General features: G+C 41.3%; 1 protein-coding gene across 3 annotated transcripts in view; it reads left to right on the top strand.

The window, feature by feature from the left end:
• MITF (melanocyte inducing transcription factor) overlaps nt 1–18,362 on the top strand; it is a 106,886-nt gene that overhangs the window by 56,566 nt on the left and 31,958 nt on the right. For all 3 annotated transcript variants that reach the window (XM_054076446.1, XM_054076447.1, XM_054076449.1), the window contains one exon: nt 1,467–1,713. In XM_054076446.1, the coding sequence (XP_053932421.1) occupies nt 1,467–1,713 (247 nt within the window). The remainder of the gene's footprint in view (nt 1–1,466; nt 1,714–18,362) is intronic.

Genomic DNA, 18,362 nt, shown 5'->3' with positions numbered 1-18,362 from the left:
ATTGAAAGGGTGGTGTTTTTTACAAGTATCACAGTCAATGACTTGTCTTGAGCAGCTAATTAGTGCGATTATTCCACAGCTGCATTAGCTTCACCACAAAGGTTTTCTCTTGTTTTATCAAAAGGATCAGTGTCTCAGTGAATGTTTCAACCTGACAGGTCTTAAATAGCAAAATGGTCCCTTCCCTCCCTGCCCCCAGAATCTGCTCTGTGGAAAGCAGAGCTTGATCTCTTGGGAGAGTAAATGTGGGTTCACCTTTTTAATTTCTGCTCTGAATTGTTTTCAGATTAGTTCTAAACAAAGCCGGAGAACTTCTGACAGCACTGGCTCTGGTGGCCCAAGCGCAAGTAGCTCTCAGTGCCTGCAGCCTCCAGGTGAGACCTGGAAGAGATGCTGCAAGAGATGCTGGCTCCTGGATGCCTTAACAAGGTCTCCCATCAGCATCCTGCTGGTAGCACCTAAATGGGGGAGCCAGAGGTGGGGTTTGCTAAAGCAGGAGGGTTACTGTGGCTTCCCCAGGCCCTACATCGTTACAGACTAATGAACCCATTCTTTCCATGGGCTTATGGCAATCAGCTGCAGCAGTCAGGTTCATAAAACAGTTATCCTGAACTGTATGTGCTGTAGTTCTTTCTCATGTATATTTACTGGCTTCCAACGTCTTGGAAAGGTGTGCAGCCTGGTATTTACCTGCCCTAATTGTTCTGTCTTACTGAAGACAGAGAAAGGTCTTAAAACATGGACTCTTTCTTCTGAGGGCTGACCAACTGATGGGTGTCCCTTCAGTCCATAGTGAAGCCGTGGGCGTGTGTCATGCTGTATGGTGGGAAGCTCTCTTCCCAATGGCTTAGAAATAGCAGTGTGATGTGACTGAAAATACAGCTGTTACTGTTGTTTATTCTGCGTGTTCTCGTGTCTTACTGTGCTCAGAAGATGCTGGTGGGCCTGAAGTGGGAGTTGGGTTATTTTGAGTCTGGTTGCTAGCTATGAAGAATGTTACCACCAGCAAATCCAACCGCGAGGTAGTATTTTGCAGAAAGTAACCAATCTTTGTTATGTTGTACTTTCACAGGAGAAGTAGATTTATTTTATCTATTCATTTATAAGGTTGATCATTAGACCTGGAGAATGATCTATAGCTATAAGACTTGATCCAGCCCTTAAGTACCTTTTAAAAAAAGGAATACGAGTACCTGCTGTTCTGTATAAAAGTATTTGTTTTACTTGTGGATGGTTGATGTGAAATTGAAACGGCAAATAACTCTCTACAACTGGGTATGGGCATTTGGAAACAGTTAGCTAAAGACTAACGTGGCTGCTAAGTACCTGAAGTAGGTCGGCTGGTGTGGTGGGGCATACCCTCGCCCATCCCGCCTCGTGTTCTGGTGTAGTTGTGCAAGGTCCAGCCGCTGGAGTCATGATCCCGTTTGTGGAAGCTGAGCTGTCTCTATCTGGTCTTCCCACAGCAATTCCGAGCATCCTGGCGCTTCCAAGCCTCCCTTAAGCTCCTCCAGCATGACCTCACGAATCCTGCTACGACAGCAGCTCATGCGTGAGCAGATGCAGGAGCAGGAGCGTCGGGAGCAGCAGCAGAAGCAGCAAGCAGCCCAGTTCATGCAGCAGCGAGTGCCGGTCAGCCAGACACCTGCCATCAACGTCAGCGTGCCCCCCAGCCTGCCCCCTGCCACCCAGGTACCCATGGAGGTCCTCAAGGTACGCCGGTCCCTCTGCCTTTCTCTCCAGGAGTTCTTGCTCATCTAAAACTACTTTATTTAATAGAGATGTTGTTATAAGGGTTTTTTGGCAATGAAATTTTGCAAATATGCTGTGCTCTGTCTTGATTTGCAGCTTTTTTTGTTGTCCTGTAGCGAAGAATGGGAAAACCTTTTTTAAAAGTTTGTGTGACTTTTGTTTTCCTTAAACTCTTGAAATCTTCGGAGGGAGGTTTTGTTACAACACTAATATTTCTGTCATTTTCGCTTTGGAAAACACTTCTTCATCTTTCTAGTGCCTACTTACTTTCAAAAGGAAGAAATGATGAATAGATACTCAAACCAATATTTTGATTTTTTTTTAAAGAAAACAATGAAATATTTTTATAAAATGGAGTCAAAACTCATTACAAAAGAGCTTCTCTGAGAGCCTTAATCTGAAATACGGGTCATTTTCCAGCCTCTTGCAAGGAGCCTTCGTAATCCTTTTTTGCTTAAATGACTTGTTTGCTATTAGTAGATTTGGATTCCTTGTCCCACTGGAAACTGTAGGAGCTTGTTAGTATCCCTCTGTCAAAGGGGTGGTAGCTTGCTAATTACTGGGGAAAAACGTGAACAGCTATAAGAAAAGAGGTAATTTCATGTACTGGGTAAGTCCAAGTAGAGTAATGCAATGTGAGATGTGCGAGTAAAAGAATGCACAGTGTTTTGGAGAAATTTGGTGACATATTTCATGAAAATAAAATTTCCATCAGTTTTGAAGAGTTTCTCTATTTGCTTTGCATTATTGCCAAATCTTTTTATTGCAGTCTGATGTTTAGTCGCTTTCAGTTGATAAGCGTATTCATCCCAGATAGGTGTTGGTTTTTTTTTTTCGAGCCTTGGTTACAGTCCGCTTGTATTTCACTCACCATTGTTATATATCAATGATATGTATTCGAAGATTTAGTTTTAAAATAGACTTGCAGGCTCAGGATTTTGAGGCTGGCAGTGTGACGAGTTTATGGAAGAAACGTAGGGTGCTTTTATTTATTGACTCTGCATTACGGTGTTGTGCTGACAGTGCCAAAACTAATACTTGATTGGGACACCAGAGTTGTGCTCAAGGATCGTCTGCGATCTAGGAGCAAAAAGGCGATAGTTCAATTTTGAATTTTATATATATGCATACAACACACACTTCATTAGAAATTAAATATGATATGCAATGAACGTGTGTGCACATGCATATAGTAAAGTATCTGAAATGGACTGGGAAGAGCTGTTTTTGTCTGATGTTTCTGTGTTACGCACAACATTTGTGTACAGCACTTTGTTTCTAGGTTATGATACCATAGTTATAATTCAGATCTAGTAGAAGTGTAGGTGCTATGGAATAGTTTTTTTGTTTGTAGTGCAGTTAGTAAAATAAACACATTAAGTGTTTTACATCTTTTCATCCCAGCATATTATGATGTGAATTTTAGGGTTTGTTTTAAAACCTCTGAAAACTTGTAGGAAAGTGTTTATTTTCTCATGAAATTTTACTGTTAAGGAATGAGTGTAATGTCTTGAAGAAACATCAGCAGTTGTATGTGTTGTTCACTTTACAATTGCCTCTTCATATGAGAGAGGAGAGGAGGCAGCCCTTCAGTTCAGAGGGACAAACTACAGAAGATGCTGCAGCCAAAAGGCCAGACTAAGTTATTACGAAAGAGGTTACTAGGAGCTGGCTTGTCATAGGGTTTGCATAAGGATCTGTAACCTGCTGGAGCATTGCTAGGGAACTTCATGCAAAAGACTCGATCCTGAATCTTTGTCAGCATTGCGAAAGAAGTATCTGTCCCCTGATTCCACCTGAGAGAAGAGGGCTTCCTGGAAAGAGGGAGGACACCTTCCCTGCACTTGTCTTTGGCCCAGACACAGCGTGCGTGAGCCTCTTAAGCGAAAGATTAAGAAATGTATCCTGAACTGGCTTGTAAGTTAAAAATAATAACTGGAAACAACCTTTTGGTGACAGAATTGTACACTCAAGGTGATGTGGATATGTGAGCCGCCTGCTGGAACAAAATGATGTCTGTCTTCTCATCACCTGCATTTACATAAGTAGCGGTCAAAATTCACAAAAACAAGTCCTCTTGGTCTCTGCCCATGAGAGACGAGAAGCTGATTTGCATCGTTTTGCGGCTTGTGTTTTTGGTGGGGGAAGGCAGCTGAAGATACATCCTTTTATCCTTTATTTTTATTTTATTTATTTTTTTAATTAAAAAAAAAGATTATTTGGCCTAAAATATGAGGTTACCAATAAATCAGGATCATCCTGATGCCGATACGCTGACAGCCAGCTCTGCCTGTAGTAATACTGTATGAGTTACATCATTTCCCTGCAGCTGCTTTTTACACTTCAGTTGTTTTTTAGCTGTGGACAAATTTTCCATATGAGCTGTACAGAAGTTCTAATTGGGTAAATAGTGAACTAAGTTGGTAACTTTATTATCCAGACAGTCTGGGTTTAGTGACCTTAAAGAATGAGATAGACACAAAGGGGTTTTTTACACTTCCAGGAACGTTAATCTGCAATTAATCTTTTTAATTTTTTAAAAGAAATCTTTGAATATTACTTCACAAACAAAAATAAGGCCAAATGTAGTAGATGGTTTTACTTTTAGTTTTGTTTGTTCGTTTTGGAACTTAGCATCCAAAAACCCCACTCCAAGCCTGTTGAATTTGTCAACCTGTTGTGTTGTATCACTGTGTGAGAAGGAGAACAACACTCTTATGTCTGAGAATGGTAGTCTGGAATGATTATTTTAAAAAGAAGCCGAAGGCGTTAATGAGCTTGCATTTTATATTTGTTTTCAAGATGTTCAAGGTGTTCATTTAGAATCAGTACAGAAAGAAAGAGAAATGCCTATGAATCTATGTCACATTGCATAGCAACCTCCAAATTACATAATGTGTTCAAGGCTGTATGAATAAATAGAATTTCATTTTCCTGAGTAATGATTTATTGCATCATTTCTCTGACAAGTAATGTAACTTGACAAGGTAGGAAATGACCTGTTGGAATTTAAATTTTGCGTTGCTTTGTGAAGCCTAATAAAGAGATGGACTAGGAGTAGGTCTAATGCATTTGAAGCAGGTATGTCTTTGAATCTAGTAGCAAAAAAATAGAGTTGTTAGGGCTGATGTTAACTTTGCAGATGTACAGACTGGTTTGTCTTTAGGCACCTTCTTGTCCATCTCCTGTTGGTAGCTGAGAACCAAAGCTACTGAGGGTTGTTACAAGAATTTCTTTGCTTCTGCTGCAGTTCAGCTTCTTGCTTTGCCTTGGAAATGGGAGTATTTGACTTAAAATGTTGATCGTTGGAGTAGTTCCAAGCACTATCGATGTTGGATCAAAATCTATTCCCTAGCTATAAAGTAAGCTTATGTTTTTATTTAAAAGAGTTAAGTTCTTTGCCAAGAGTTCATCTTAAGATGCATTCAGTGCATTTTTTTTTTTACAGACTAGCTTCTTCCGTACAGATGTAGTTCTGCATACTTAATTGGTGTTAAGAAGCTGTTCTTTTTATTGTTGTTGACTGCAGTTACTCTTGTCTGGTAGGAGTCCTTATCTGTTGGAGGAGAAGTGCTGCAGATCGCAACTCTAGTATTCCAGAGCTGATCTCTGGGAACTGGTTGCTGCATTTCTGTAAGCAGGGATGGTCCAGATCGTGCATCAGGTCCTTGCCTGTAGTCACTGAGACCTGTGGATAAGTCAGTCCTTTCGTTCCTCAGTCGTCCATTACAAAATATAACTGCTATTAGTCCTGTACCTTGTGGGGTTCAGTTTGTTGAAGGTGGTGAAGTTCTTGGTTATTAGGAATAGAAAGAACGTGTTCTTGCTTTGTACTGTACCTGGTCTGTTAATCAGCTTCACCATAGCTGCCTTGGACTTCATCTGTTACGGTCTTCCTGCTTGCTGTCACGGCACTGGCTTTTCTCCTCTACTCTTAGTGGCTGTCTGCTGACTGATATTTATGGAGCGTCTCCTGTTGGTGTGATGTATTTGCTGGATTCTGCTTTTCATGTCTTTTCTGGCCCGCCTCACCTGCTCCCAGACCTCTTTCCTAAAAAGCAACTTGCAGGATTCTTGTAGAGCGAGTGATCTCCTTCCTGCCTGCCAAGCTATGAGCAGCAACAGCAGGACAACTCCCTGCCTTTCTGACAGGCAGCAAGATGCTATCCTCATCTGTAGGTTGGTTTTCAGTGTCAGTCCATGCAGCTGATTTTGGGATTTTCTTGTTCAGCAGGCAGAAGTGCTCCTTGGTTACTGGGTGAGGCTTTGAGAAGTTCTGCTGATATAAGTAGTCAGACTTGAGATGGTGATTAAGTCTTGCTTTGAAGATTCATCTGTTTTTTTTGTTTGTTTGTTGGTTTTTTGTCTCTTTTTTTTTTAATGACAGGTACACTTATCTCAAAGCAGTCTTACTTACAGTATTTGCACTGGTCCAGAAAGTGAGCTAACTGCATCAATTCAGAGAAGAGGGCTGGTGGAGGAGTGAGGACTTGCCTGTTTTTTTTGCTGATTGAGAGACGTTAGAGAAATCGAATTGTAGCTTTGCTCTATAGTTTGTGTAGTTTTACCTGATTTCTGGATAAAGTTTACTTGTCAGAACAAGCATGACCCAATCCCCTAAGTACTTTGGACCTGCCAAACCACAGTGTAGCATTGCAGAAACTGCAGTTGGCATGGACAGGTTTGTCCTCCATGGAAGGAGATGCACTGAAGCATCTTCAGCAGTCAGAACAGGAGGCTTGAGGCCTCATCAGCCCACACAATTGCAAATCAGTTCCATTGAAAACATCACTAGTTCTTGCAGAATTGGAAACGTTACCAGTGGGCAGCTGACATCCAGCCCTCTGCATGAGTCACTAAGCAGATGGAAGCTGGAGAACTGAAGGTGAATATTTCTTCCCTGTACCCCTCCATGGTATTTGTGGGTGTTCCTCAGTTGGTACGCAAATATGACGCTTGTGCTGTCATATTTTTAATGTGATGCACCAGTCTATGGCATAAGGAAGTCTGAACTGGGAACACCGTAGTGAAATGGTGTGGCCCCTGTCCCAGTCTGTCCTTGCTGCTGCATGCTAATGCTCCCGAGAATGTGGTTGGTTTACCTCACCCTCCTCCTGAGCATTAATGAATGGCACAGTAAGAAATCTACTGGGCCTCTGACATCTCTTCCTCTCTGTTTGCCTCCCATTGCTGATTTGAGAACTTCCATTTGGCACAGGCACTGAGGTGGGAGAGCCATGTCGGATGCAGTGACAAAGCACAGTCTTGAGGGATGGGGTGGGAACCCGCAGTGGGTGTTTGCTGCAGGGGCTGGCGTGTTCCTGCACTGATGCAGATGTCTTTTGGACACCACACTAATGCTTGGCGGGTAATGAGATATAAACAGATCTCCCCACCATCAGATGATATAATAGGTGCCTTTTGGGATGCTAACATCCCCTTTGTCCTTGGTTTTGGAGAGGGAGCAAAGATTCCCTTGCCGCAGAGGATCTGGACAAGGTGGGTATGCTTTGGTGATCTGCAGCTTGAGATGTCTCCTCTCTGTGCTCCCATGTAGTGCCTGCTCTTGCTGACGGGAGAGTTCACCACAGAATGAGATTCGTATATACAAACATACGTGTGGAAATATAGGCAAAAATAATATTTACTATTAACACATTAACAGTGTATTTGCATACAGTAATGTTTATAATATCCTGGATATTTTAAAGCTTAGTTGCCACTAAGGACCTCACTTAGGATTCCCCTTGCTACACTGCTAGGTTAATGTCTGCATGGTAGACATCATCTGCTTCTTTGGCACTAGAATTACAGCTTCTTACTGCTACGTCTTGTCATTGTGGTCTTTTCTTCTTTCACCTGGGGTCCTAAAGCTTGAAACCTCTTCTTTTCAAAGCCTAGAACCAGATACTGTTTACTGGATTTAGTTTCTTCTTGCTTTGTTATTGTAGGAGCTTTTGCCCACCTTGTACTGTGGGCTGATCATTACTAATACCAGAATACTTCTGTTCATCTGTTCGTTAATGCTGTCCCAGCCACTGCTGTAGCTCATGTTCATCTTTTCCCTTTAGAGGAGCTTTTTCTGCGTCGACAGGAGTGCAACGCTGCAGTCGTGCTGCACAGAACAGTGCAGGCAACCAGGCTGGCTTCTTGCCTTCGCCCTTGTGTCATGTCATTGTTAATTCATATTTTAAATGCACCACCACGATAAGCTCTCTGCATCAGATACCCTGTAGTTCTTCATTTTTGAAATGCCAAGCATGCCTCCTGAGTGATGTTAATGACTATGGACACATATTAAAAAAATTCTTTTTTCTTGTCCTTTTCCAGTGTACCTATTACAGAAAGTGACCTGTGGCAGTAACAGAGGGAAGGCTATGCGCTTAGTAGTAGTATTCTTGGTGTAATAATTACCGTAAAACTTCATTGTGTGGGGGACTTATCTCACCATTCTGGAGAACAGGAACAATGGGATGTGAAGATAAATGTGTGGTAGCATCTGCTACAGCAAATGTGTGCTTGTGGATATGCTTATCTGATTAAAAGTTAATTTAATCTAACCTGACAATGGTAGATAGTAGTGTGTGCTGGTATGCTAAGTAAGCATGGAGTGTGTTTGCAGTTGAGAACTCAGACAAGCCAGACCAACTCTTGGTGAACTACAGATAGAATGCTTAAGGATATACTTTGACTCCCATGTACATAACCCTACAGCAGCTGCTTCGTAAAGAAACACAGAACTACAGAACAACTAAAACCCGCCTTGTCTCCTAAACCTTCACGTAAGTACAAGTATCTCTCAGGCTTTAAGTCTTTTGGATGCTTAGTGGATTGAAAGCTATTCCAAAACAAGCACTGGTGCTAGATATCTGTGGTTAATAATAGAGGTAAAATGTAAACTCTTGCTTAACACCTAGGTTATTAGACATTAAAAATGCATGGAATTCAAGGGGCCAACATGCTTCTATGTACAAGTATCTGACTGCTTGACTGCTAGTGCAAAACACTGCTTTTGCCCTTCGTCTCAAATGTCCTTTTACTCAGGATGCAAATCCATGTGGTGCCCAGCTCTCAAGAGAAATGCTGTTGCTGTTGATGTCCGATCTTTCCATCTTGGCTCTTCAGATGTGGTGACTGTGGCACAAAATACAGCTCCCAGAGTTAAGGGACGATCCATCCTGCTGCTGAATTGAGCTGCTGGGGTGCCTAAGTATTGTGTAGGTAAATGATGCTGTGAGCAGAGTGCAGAGGTGACTGAACAGAGCAGGGAGGCAGCTGAGAAACTGTTCCTTCTCGTAGTGCTCTCGCCCTGCAAATAGACAAAAAGGAGTAAGGTTATATTCGCAAGAAATAGTATGGGAAGTCTGAGTTCTGGTCACATTTTAGAAGGTTCTTGCACCCAGGTTCTTGATGGTTTATACGCTACTTGGCGGTCTTAAGGATTTGCTGTCTTCCTGCTGGCATGATGATATCCACAGATGTAGGGAGAACGTGCTAAGTTTGTGGTCTTGCAGCTTCAAAACATTTTCCCTTGGTCTAGCTGTATTATCTGATGGCTGCGTTACGTGACCTTGGGAATATGGTGGTTCAACATGTGGCAGTGGCTATTTTGGACCTGCAGAAGATGAGTTAATCTTCCCAAAGATTTGTTGGTGCCCATAGTTGTGGGTATTGAAAGCATTGATGAGGCTCCGCAGCCCACCATCTAACATGTTTTAGCAGCTTGTATAAAGTCCTTTTTCAGTCAACGTTTATTTGAAAAACATCTTATTCCACTTTTCTGTTTGAGTCAAGGGCGTATAAAGAGGGTCAGCGCTAATTGTTGCAGTTGTGCTGTTGCTTCCATAGTTTAAATTGGCAGAAAATAGTGCCCAGAGCCACACGCGGCGCTGGGATGTGGGGGGGCTGGCTGACGTTTTGGGAGGCCTCTGTTGGCACCTTTGATAGACGTTAAATTTTAAATGTGAAAATTAAGATCTGCTTAAAGTAATCTTTTGGTATTATGTGTACTCGCAAATATTTCAGTTCTTCAGCTAGTTTGGCAGCATTATTCTCCGAGACGCTGAACCTGTGCAGTGAATGAATTCAAAGTGACAAGCTGGAGACATTCCTGCCATTCAAGAGAGGCTTAAGGAATTTCTTGTTGGCTAAATTACAAATATGTAGCATTTTGCCCAGCACTGCATGGCAATTTCAACCTGCTTGACCATGACAAGATTAGTGCTTTTCCTCCCTCTCCCCACCAGTAAAGTTTTTTTTTTTTTTTAAAAAAATTAGATTAAGAAGTACCAGGCAGAGATGCAAAAGCTTGAAAGAGTAAAAACCAGCCTTACCTTGAATGATTCTGTCTGTCATTGGATTGGTTCCTTAATTAGCCCCATGTCCTTTAACCTCTTGAGAAATAAGTACGGGATAAATTTGGGGATAAAGACAAAGACGCCCAGAGATTTACCACACACCGCTAGGTAATTCATCAAGGAATGTTGGTAATTAGCCCTGCCTCTTTCCTTTCTGGCTCATTTAATAAAACTGGTTGATTTAAAATAATGCCTGCTGGTTCATTATCAACTACTTTAAGAGCCAAGTTATGAACTTGAAACAAAAAACAGTATTGTGTTGTCTGTAAAGGACCTGGCAAGTGTGGTTTGGTTTTGATTTTTTTGTTTTGAAAAAATCAGTTACTTGCCCCAATCATCAGTCTTCCCAGTTTGATAATTAAATATTACTTTGTGTTTAGATTTCTATTTGGCTTTTCAGGTGTATTTGCTTACACTGTCTACTACTGAGAGGCAGAGAGGAGGAAAAAACCTTCCAAGCTCTTGAAGAGGTACATGTCAGACTGTGTTAAGAAAGCATGGCCTGATGGAATTCAGCTGAATACAGGACTTTACAATAGTAGTAGTCATCGAGTTAAGGAAATGAGTAGCTGCTTTAACCCTTTATCTCTTGGAAATGAATGCCAGCTATATGTCTGTTCTTTGAGCAAAATGATCCATGCCAGTAATGTTTCTAGTAGAAAATTATCCCTGAATAGTAGACAGAATTTGCTTAGGAAGGTATCCACGCCACGTTCTTCCTTATTCTTTATACATAGGAATAGGATTTTTCAGAGATTGGATGAGAGAATGAGGCTGGAGCTAAATCAATACACTGCTGTCTTTGCATTTTTCTGGGAGAATATCTCTGCATGGCAACACCCAGTTTGAATTTATTACATCAACAGTTGCTGGCCAGTGTGTCTGGTTAGGTTGATCTGTCTGCCTTCAAGAATTAAGTTGCTATTACTGTAAATACTCCTGAATAAATAATGTCAGACATAGGTTGCAATGATTCTGAAACTTTGTGGGCAGGCTGTGCTAGCCTTCAGCGCCTGGTAGGCTTGCCAGATTGTGAATCTGTTAGAAAACATTTTCTGAACCTCTTCTGACTCCTCAGTGTTGTTTGGGGCAGAACTGGATGTAGTGTTTAAGTGGAAGTGAGAAGAAACTTCCTCGCTGCTCTTCTTCTATACAACCCCTTTGCATCCTCTGGGTTAGTGCTTATTCTGGGGGAGGTTGTGTTTGTCACTTGTCGCTGTGACCCAGCCAAACCACGTCTCTGCTTTTATACGCTTGGCAAATTGTGGAAATATTACTCTGCCATCTTTGGTTCTCAGCAATTCTTCTATTACCATCTATGAAAATAGCTTGCTGCCTTCATGCTTGCAGAGAAAGCTCTGGGGTGGTGGGCTGGCAGCTCAGTTCCACTGTTTGGCACTAGAACCACTTCCACCGGGTGCCAGTTACGCACTTGTTTATTATTTTGAGACTTGTTAATAAGCTTTTATAGTTTAAATTGACTTAGATCTAGATATATCTAATAACAGTGTTTTTGCGAAGTTGGAATACCCAAATCAAATTAATAGTTTGGGTTTCTCACAGTGTATTCTTTTATTTTTAACGTACTCGAGCAATGTTTTGTTACGGACCTCTGTGACTTAGTGTCCTCAACTTGCTGAATATAAATAGATGGAGCAGGTAGTTCTTTAAAAAATATTGTGTAAGTTACAGAATTCAAGCAGATGGGTTTTTGCTTTTTAACTTGATCATGAGCAGCATGCGTTTCAACATCAATAGGACAGTAATTAAACTGGTACATGAAATGCTCGGGAGCCCTGAGTGCTCCGTCAGGTATGGCATTCACTGCCTTGCACTTTCATAATCTCTCAGCAGATGGCATTATGGTTTCCAAGGCTGTGTGTGTTTCTTGGGAACGCTCTCTGCTGCTGGGGAATTCGTCTTTCTGGACTGTTCTTGCATCAATGAAGGCTAATACTCAGGTGTTAAAAACTCTTTTGACACGTTATTTTAACTGTGTTGTTTGCTTGTGTTACTGTATTTCATTTTCACCTACTTAACTTCCCAGAGGTACCGTTAAGCCATTAACCAGTTAAATGCTGCATGTCATAGTTATTACATGTGAAAACCATTTACTTCTAGAAAGTCTGTGAAAGGCAAGGCTGCCTTTTCTAAATGTACTTGCTGCTGCTGTCCAGTGGAAGTAATTAAGTTATTCAGCAATTAAGGCTAAACTTCTGAAAAAGCTTAGCAATAGAAGTGGAGTGTATTTTCCATTTAACGTTCTGTATCCTCAAAGCTATGTAAATCATGACTTTGTGTTAAATTGTATGCTCTTTCATGCTTTGTGCCACAATCCTGATTTTTGCAGACAGTGTGAGTTGGTGAAAGAAAAATCATTTGAAGTACGTGATGGCTTTCTGGAAAAAAGCAGTAAATATTACTGTATTTCTAAATGAATGTGGCTTACACAACCCAAAAGCCATTAGTTGTTTTCAGGCAACCCACCTACTTGAAGCCTTGGCTTCTGACAGCAACTTTTTTGTTACCATCTCAGTTGGAATCTGTCGCGTATCTCCAAATTGACCTCAACGGGTACATGCCTTGTGTGTTTAAAGAAGCCATTGTTTAAAAAAGCTGTTCTTCTGACCAGGGCAGTGTACTCTTTTCTCTCTCTCATTTCCATTTGAACATGGAGAACAGCATATCCGCTTGCCAGAAAGCATTACAAGCCATGAGTGCTAGGGATGGTGAACATGCAGCAGCGCTGGGAGCTGCCGGTTGAGCTGAGCTTGGAGTCTCAGCACTGGTCAGGCACCTCAGCATCTTTAAAAGGTTTGGACCTAAGGGGTCGTTGCATCAAGCTCCAGAAACCCCCGAGTGAGTTTCAGAGTATGTTTTCATCCCTATCTAACACTGATGTTTCTTTCTTTCCTAGTTACAGTGAAAGGCCCTGCCAGTGAACTGTTACATTGAAATATGCTGATAGCGGTACTGAGCCAGAAGTTGTTCTGACCTAGAATCAAAAATAATTTAGGAATTTGAGAGGAAGTTTGGATGTCAAGGGGAGCTTTATAAAGGTCCTGTCAAAGACCTATAGGCAGCATACTAAACCTTGTCTTTAAGTAGATTTCTGCTGGCTACCTGGGGCTGTGACTTCTTTCTGCTTGTGTTTTTAATTTAGGTATGGGAGGTTGTTTCTTCTGGATTTTGGGAGTCTGTCTAGAGGGTGCAATACTCTTAGGAAAGACTCATTCCAGTTTACCTGTTCCAGCAATCCAGAACCCGTTTTCCTTAGCCCAGATTACTGTCTGATAGCAGCTGTATTGATAAACCCACTTTTGGCCAGATACCATGCTCCTACTGACAGGACAGAGCTGCTTGTAGTGCTCCTACCACTTCATGCAAAGTGGTGCTGTTCTATTGAAACAATGGTAGCATCTCAGGAGCTGCTTTAAAGTTAATTCCTGCCTTGTTAAAGAGTGCTTTCAAGTTAGTTCTTTCTTATTAAGCAGAAAATTCTGAGAAGTGAGACTGCTGTTTAAAAAAAGAATACAGCAATCATATATATTGTTGTAACTTACTAATTGAAAAGTCCTTTCAGCAGTCTAATACTGTTTTACTATAGTATTAATCTTCCATTATTACGGTATTACTTTCGCAGTTCTTCCTCATTCCCATCAGAACTATACTCTTCTGAAATACCACGATAGCCTGGGTCTCAAAGAAACAATTTGTTCATGGAAGGAGTAAAATGACCTTGAATGAGTAAGCACTTGCGTGTAGCAATTGTGATATTTCTATCCTCTTTACTTTCTAAAAGGAAATGAATTCCGGACCACAGACACCATTCATTGCACGGCAGTTAATGGGCTCCATTCACATGAAAGTTCATAAATTCCTTAAGGGTTCAGCCCTGTATGGTTTGCTGTGTGAAAGGAAAAATAGTATTTAATCGTGCTACTGTGGCTTTTCAAAAGAGTTTATCCTTCTCTAATGTACATTGGCTTATTGAGTGAAGAAAAGTGGTGCCTTCTGCTCTACAGTGCTGCCTATTATGTGAGTGGCTGCTCAATGCGAATTGCTGCTTCTTACATGAGTCACTGTTTGGTATTGCTTTTGGCCATTCCCTGCACTGTTTAGTGTAAATAATGAGGAAAAAGCTTCCAGCCAGGGCTTCTGCCTATTCCCAGGACTTAACCTTAGAAAGCCCTTTTCTCTCAACTTGCACCTTCCCCAAGAAAGTTTATTAATTCTGTTTGTCTGCTTTGGGTAGAGGCATTAGGCTGTGAGGATGAAGTCAGTTCTTGATGGCTCCCTGTGATCTGAGCACAGAGTGCCTAGATGCTCTGCTTTGAATGTGGAGTGAGGAATGTGTGGGCTGCTATGAGACTCGGGGAATAATGACAGATAGCTATTAGAAGAACACAGTTAATTCAACTTTGTATTTTCTTCTCTAGTGGCTGCAGTTCCAGATAATGTGCCTAAATAGCTGTTGCTTCAGCTGTATGTAAGCAATAGGCCACCAGATGGGGTAAGGCAAATACAGCTTTGGCTATTACTCAGTCAATTCCTTATTTTTGCCTATTTTTATTGTTTGGGTATAGTTTCATGATCTGTTGACTGTGGCCGCAAAGGTGGCTGATGCTGTCCTTTCCAGTCCTGGTGGTGGCTGTTGCCGTGGTTATACCAAGATGTGCATTTGTGGGGCTACACACATAAAAATTATGTGGGAATACTGAGGCAATTTGAAATTCAAGACAAAGATGGTTTTGGACAGATGACTTTAATTTTTTTTTTTTTTTTTTTTTTTAAAGAATCAGGTTAGTGGTTTTGATGCCTGGGTTAGCGTAGCCCTACCTGTGTAACTGAGACTTAAGAGTGGTGAGCTGACCTGGTAGGGCCAGAATGAGCAGCTGGATATCAGCATTGCTCCCAGCTCTGCCTTTGGTGTGGGGTAGCAAGGTGCTTTTGAAGTAAATTCCCAGTTGCTCCCATTTATTACGTGTTAGCTTATTTTTGCCTAGTACTGTGGCTGAGCACCAATTTGATTCCTGTCAGAGGTTACTAAATAGGAAGACCTCATGTTCTTCAGCTGCTACCAGGAGTTTGGGCTGAGAGAGCAGACTGGAGCTGGTCTGACATCAGCAGCTTGAAATGCATGTAGTGTTCTGAGCTGTTCCTCTCCAGTGTCCCACGGCTTGTGGTGTACTGCCTGAGGATGCTCCACTGGCTGTGGTGTCCTTGGGACTGACTGTAACTATATCTGCTGCTGCCAAAACCCAGCTGTTTGCTAGTATTGGGTGTACTGGCATCTACTCTGGCTCCTGGCAGATGTTAAAAAAGCCCCTGACTTTTACTTTTCCTCTGTTCAAGCTTTATTTCATTTAAAATAAATTCTGCTCAATATGAACTTCTGCATTTTTCAAGCATTAAGATCTCTAAAAATATTTATTCCATCCTCTAGTGATATGCTAAAATGGGCTTATACTTAATGTTTAAAAAAAAGTGGGGAAGATAGGGTTAGGATCTAGTTAATCCACATCCAATCCCTAATTACATCCATCTAACTGTAGCATCTGGTTGCCTTGAATTGTGTTATGGTCCCATACTGTTTCTTGGGTAGCTAAAACTTTGTGTGTGTTATCAATCAACGATGAGAGGCATGTTATAAAATACAGATGTTGATTGTATTTTTTTAATGTTAAAAGGAGATGCGCGATTTTTCAGATAAATATGGCTTTAGTGTAAGGTACTATGCCTGTTTCCCCTTGTGAACATAGTTCTGTTCTCATAATAGCATTTGAAGGGTTACATTAGCATGGGTCAAGTGCGGTTTAAAATAGGATTCTTCCAAGACCAAGCCTGGAGGCCCTGAATTTCTTTCTCAAAGACGTTTTGGTCTTCTGACAAAACTGTTGCTTCTGAATTTCTTGGTCATTCTTATTTGTAACTAACCTTTGGAGAACTGGAATGATAATACACACTCTTCTTTGTGTTTTGTGAATGTGCCTCTCCTGGTGAGCTGCTGGCTTCTGCCTTTTTGAAGTTCAAATGAAACCATTGAAAAGAGTTTCTGTAAGATGTTTGAGAAGGTGGGATTACATTTGTCATGTAATAAAATGTGATTCCAGTCCTGCAGAAAGAGCAGTAACCCCCCCCCCAACCTTGGTAGGACTCCACACAGTAGAGAATCAAGAGCTTGTAGCCCCTTTCTTACATGTGCTCATGTGCTGAAACTGCAGCGATGCTGGGGTGTATATGCAGGAAGAGCGTCACAGGAGAAGTTTACACCATATTTTATATAACCTGTTATTCACAGCCTTTACTTTTTCATGATACAGAACATGCATGTGCGTTATCTGTTGGAATAACGATTGTGACTGCAGTTCTTGGTTACAACTGCAATATAAACAAGGCTACTTAACAACTAAGTCATTTTTTGTTAAAGATTTCACTGGTTCAACTGATGGTCCTGCAAACACCCCATCCTCTGGCCTGATCAGGGGTCATTTTAGTGGGCAGGAGCTTCTCGGTTTACAGTCTAACTAATTATTTGCCTACTATATGGGAAATAACACAAGGAGAAGAGTTTTCAACAGCTCATGTCTGGAAGACATGGAGGGGCAGGTGTGCGGAAGGTTATGAAGACAGCCGAGTGGCTGGATGTTGTTTTTGTAAGTATAAAATAGAACGTGATGCTATATCTCTGTGTATGTAAAGCCCGAGATCTTAAAAGGGCTGAAATGTTGGCATCCTTGTTTAATAAATGAACCGATGCTAGTCTTGGTTTTTTCTGGGGGCCAGACGATAGCTACTGTCTGACTGTTGTGGGAGTAAGATCATGGAGTGTAGAGATGAGGTCATGCAGTCTAATGGCTGTTTGCCTTAAATATGTCTTTTGAGTTACAGAATTATTATGGCAACATTCCTTTAGCTAAGAAAGAACTAAAACATTTAAGTTTCATTGTGGTTTCTGGGTTCAAAATGGAACAAACATACCTGATTTCTTACTGTTACCTTTAATCTCATGTGGCCACGGTGATGCTGTAGGACCTGCTTTGTGAGTGAGATGTTAGGAAATAGAAGATATAATGTTGCTTAATGGAAGTATTGGACATTTTAGCGCTCTGCTCCCTAGGAAAAGCCATCACCATTCAAAAGCAACGCTGACAGTGTTGTTTTTCAGTTTTGATGCGCTGTGGTGTCTGTTTTGCCCCTGGCTTATTCTGCTCCAGAGAGGTGTGTTGCACCCACCTCTGTGGCTTCCCAAAATCCTACTGCTGGTATTTAGCAGAATGCTTCAGATCATAGCCGAGTGAGTTTGCATGAAGGTGACTTGGATTATCTTACATTACCAAATATGATGATCAAGCACTCTGTGGTACTGAAACTTTTATTATAACTCAATAGGTTTTAATACAGTCATAAATAACATCACAGCTCGTTGAGCAGAAGGATAAAAATCAACGAGTTCAGTGGTAAGCCAGCTTGCATTTCTTTCACTTAAATGAAGACAGCAATTTATTATTATTTTCGACTGTGTCTAATGATCATATTAGTGGTATGAATAAAATGAATGTATCTATACTACTTCATTCTTCTACTCCTCCAAGCCTTCCATATTGGGGCTGACATGAGACATCATTGACTGTAGCCAAAGTGGTATAGAGCCCAGCTAAGTCATTTCAATTCTTGATTAACTGTGATGTGTAGAAGCTCAGGGCATGTTAACAGTGTAAAACTATTTTGAATTAGCAGGAGAATGAAGATTTTGTTAACTTCTCGTGGTGCTGTGTATTTATTGTAAAGTGGATAGCCTCAAAACAGGCATGTTCCAGAACAAGTGTCCTTTGTGCTGTAGCCAGTGCTGCCAAGTAGTTTGTTAAAATAAATGATCCTTTTGAAATTATTTTCACTCTCGTTTTTGGACGCTTTCTGTAAGAGTTTCGATAGGAAGGCTTTTCAGTCAATGCACAGGCCAAGCTGTTCCAGCGTGGCACTGGTTGGGTTTGGTCTATTTGTTTTATGTTTTCACATTTGGGTTGTGATTAGAGGCATGTTCTTCATATGTGCTTTGTAAGTGACTTGAGAGAACCTGCTAGCCTCACAGTCCCCATGTAATTATGTGAACAATGAGCGTAGCAGTCTTCTACCTAAGTCATTTTTAGACGAGTATGTAACGAGCATAGCTGTCTTCAGACAAGTATGCAACAAGATGCAGAGGCTGGACTGGATGACCTTTAAAGGTCCCTTCCAACCCAAACTGTTCTA

Source organism: Cuculus canorus, chromosome 11, assembly GCF_017976375.1.
Source record: "Cuculus canorus isolate bCucCan1 chromosome 11, bCucCan1.pri, whole genome shotgun sequence".
Lineage (NCBI taxonomy): Eukaryota > Metazoa > Chordata > Aves > Cuculiformes > Cuculidae > Cuculus > Cuculus canorus.
The sequence above is the reverse complement of the archived record's forward strand: the minus strand, read 5'-3'. Positions and strand labels throughout refer to the sequence as shown.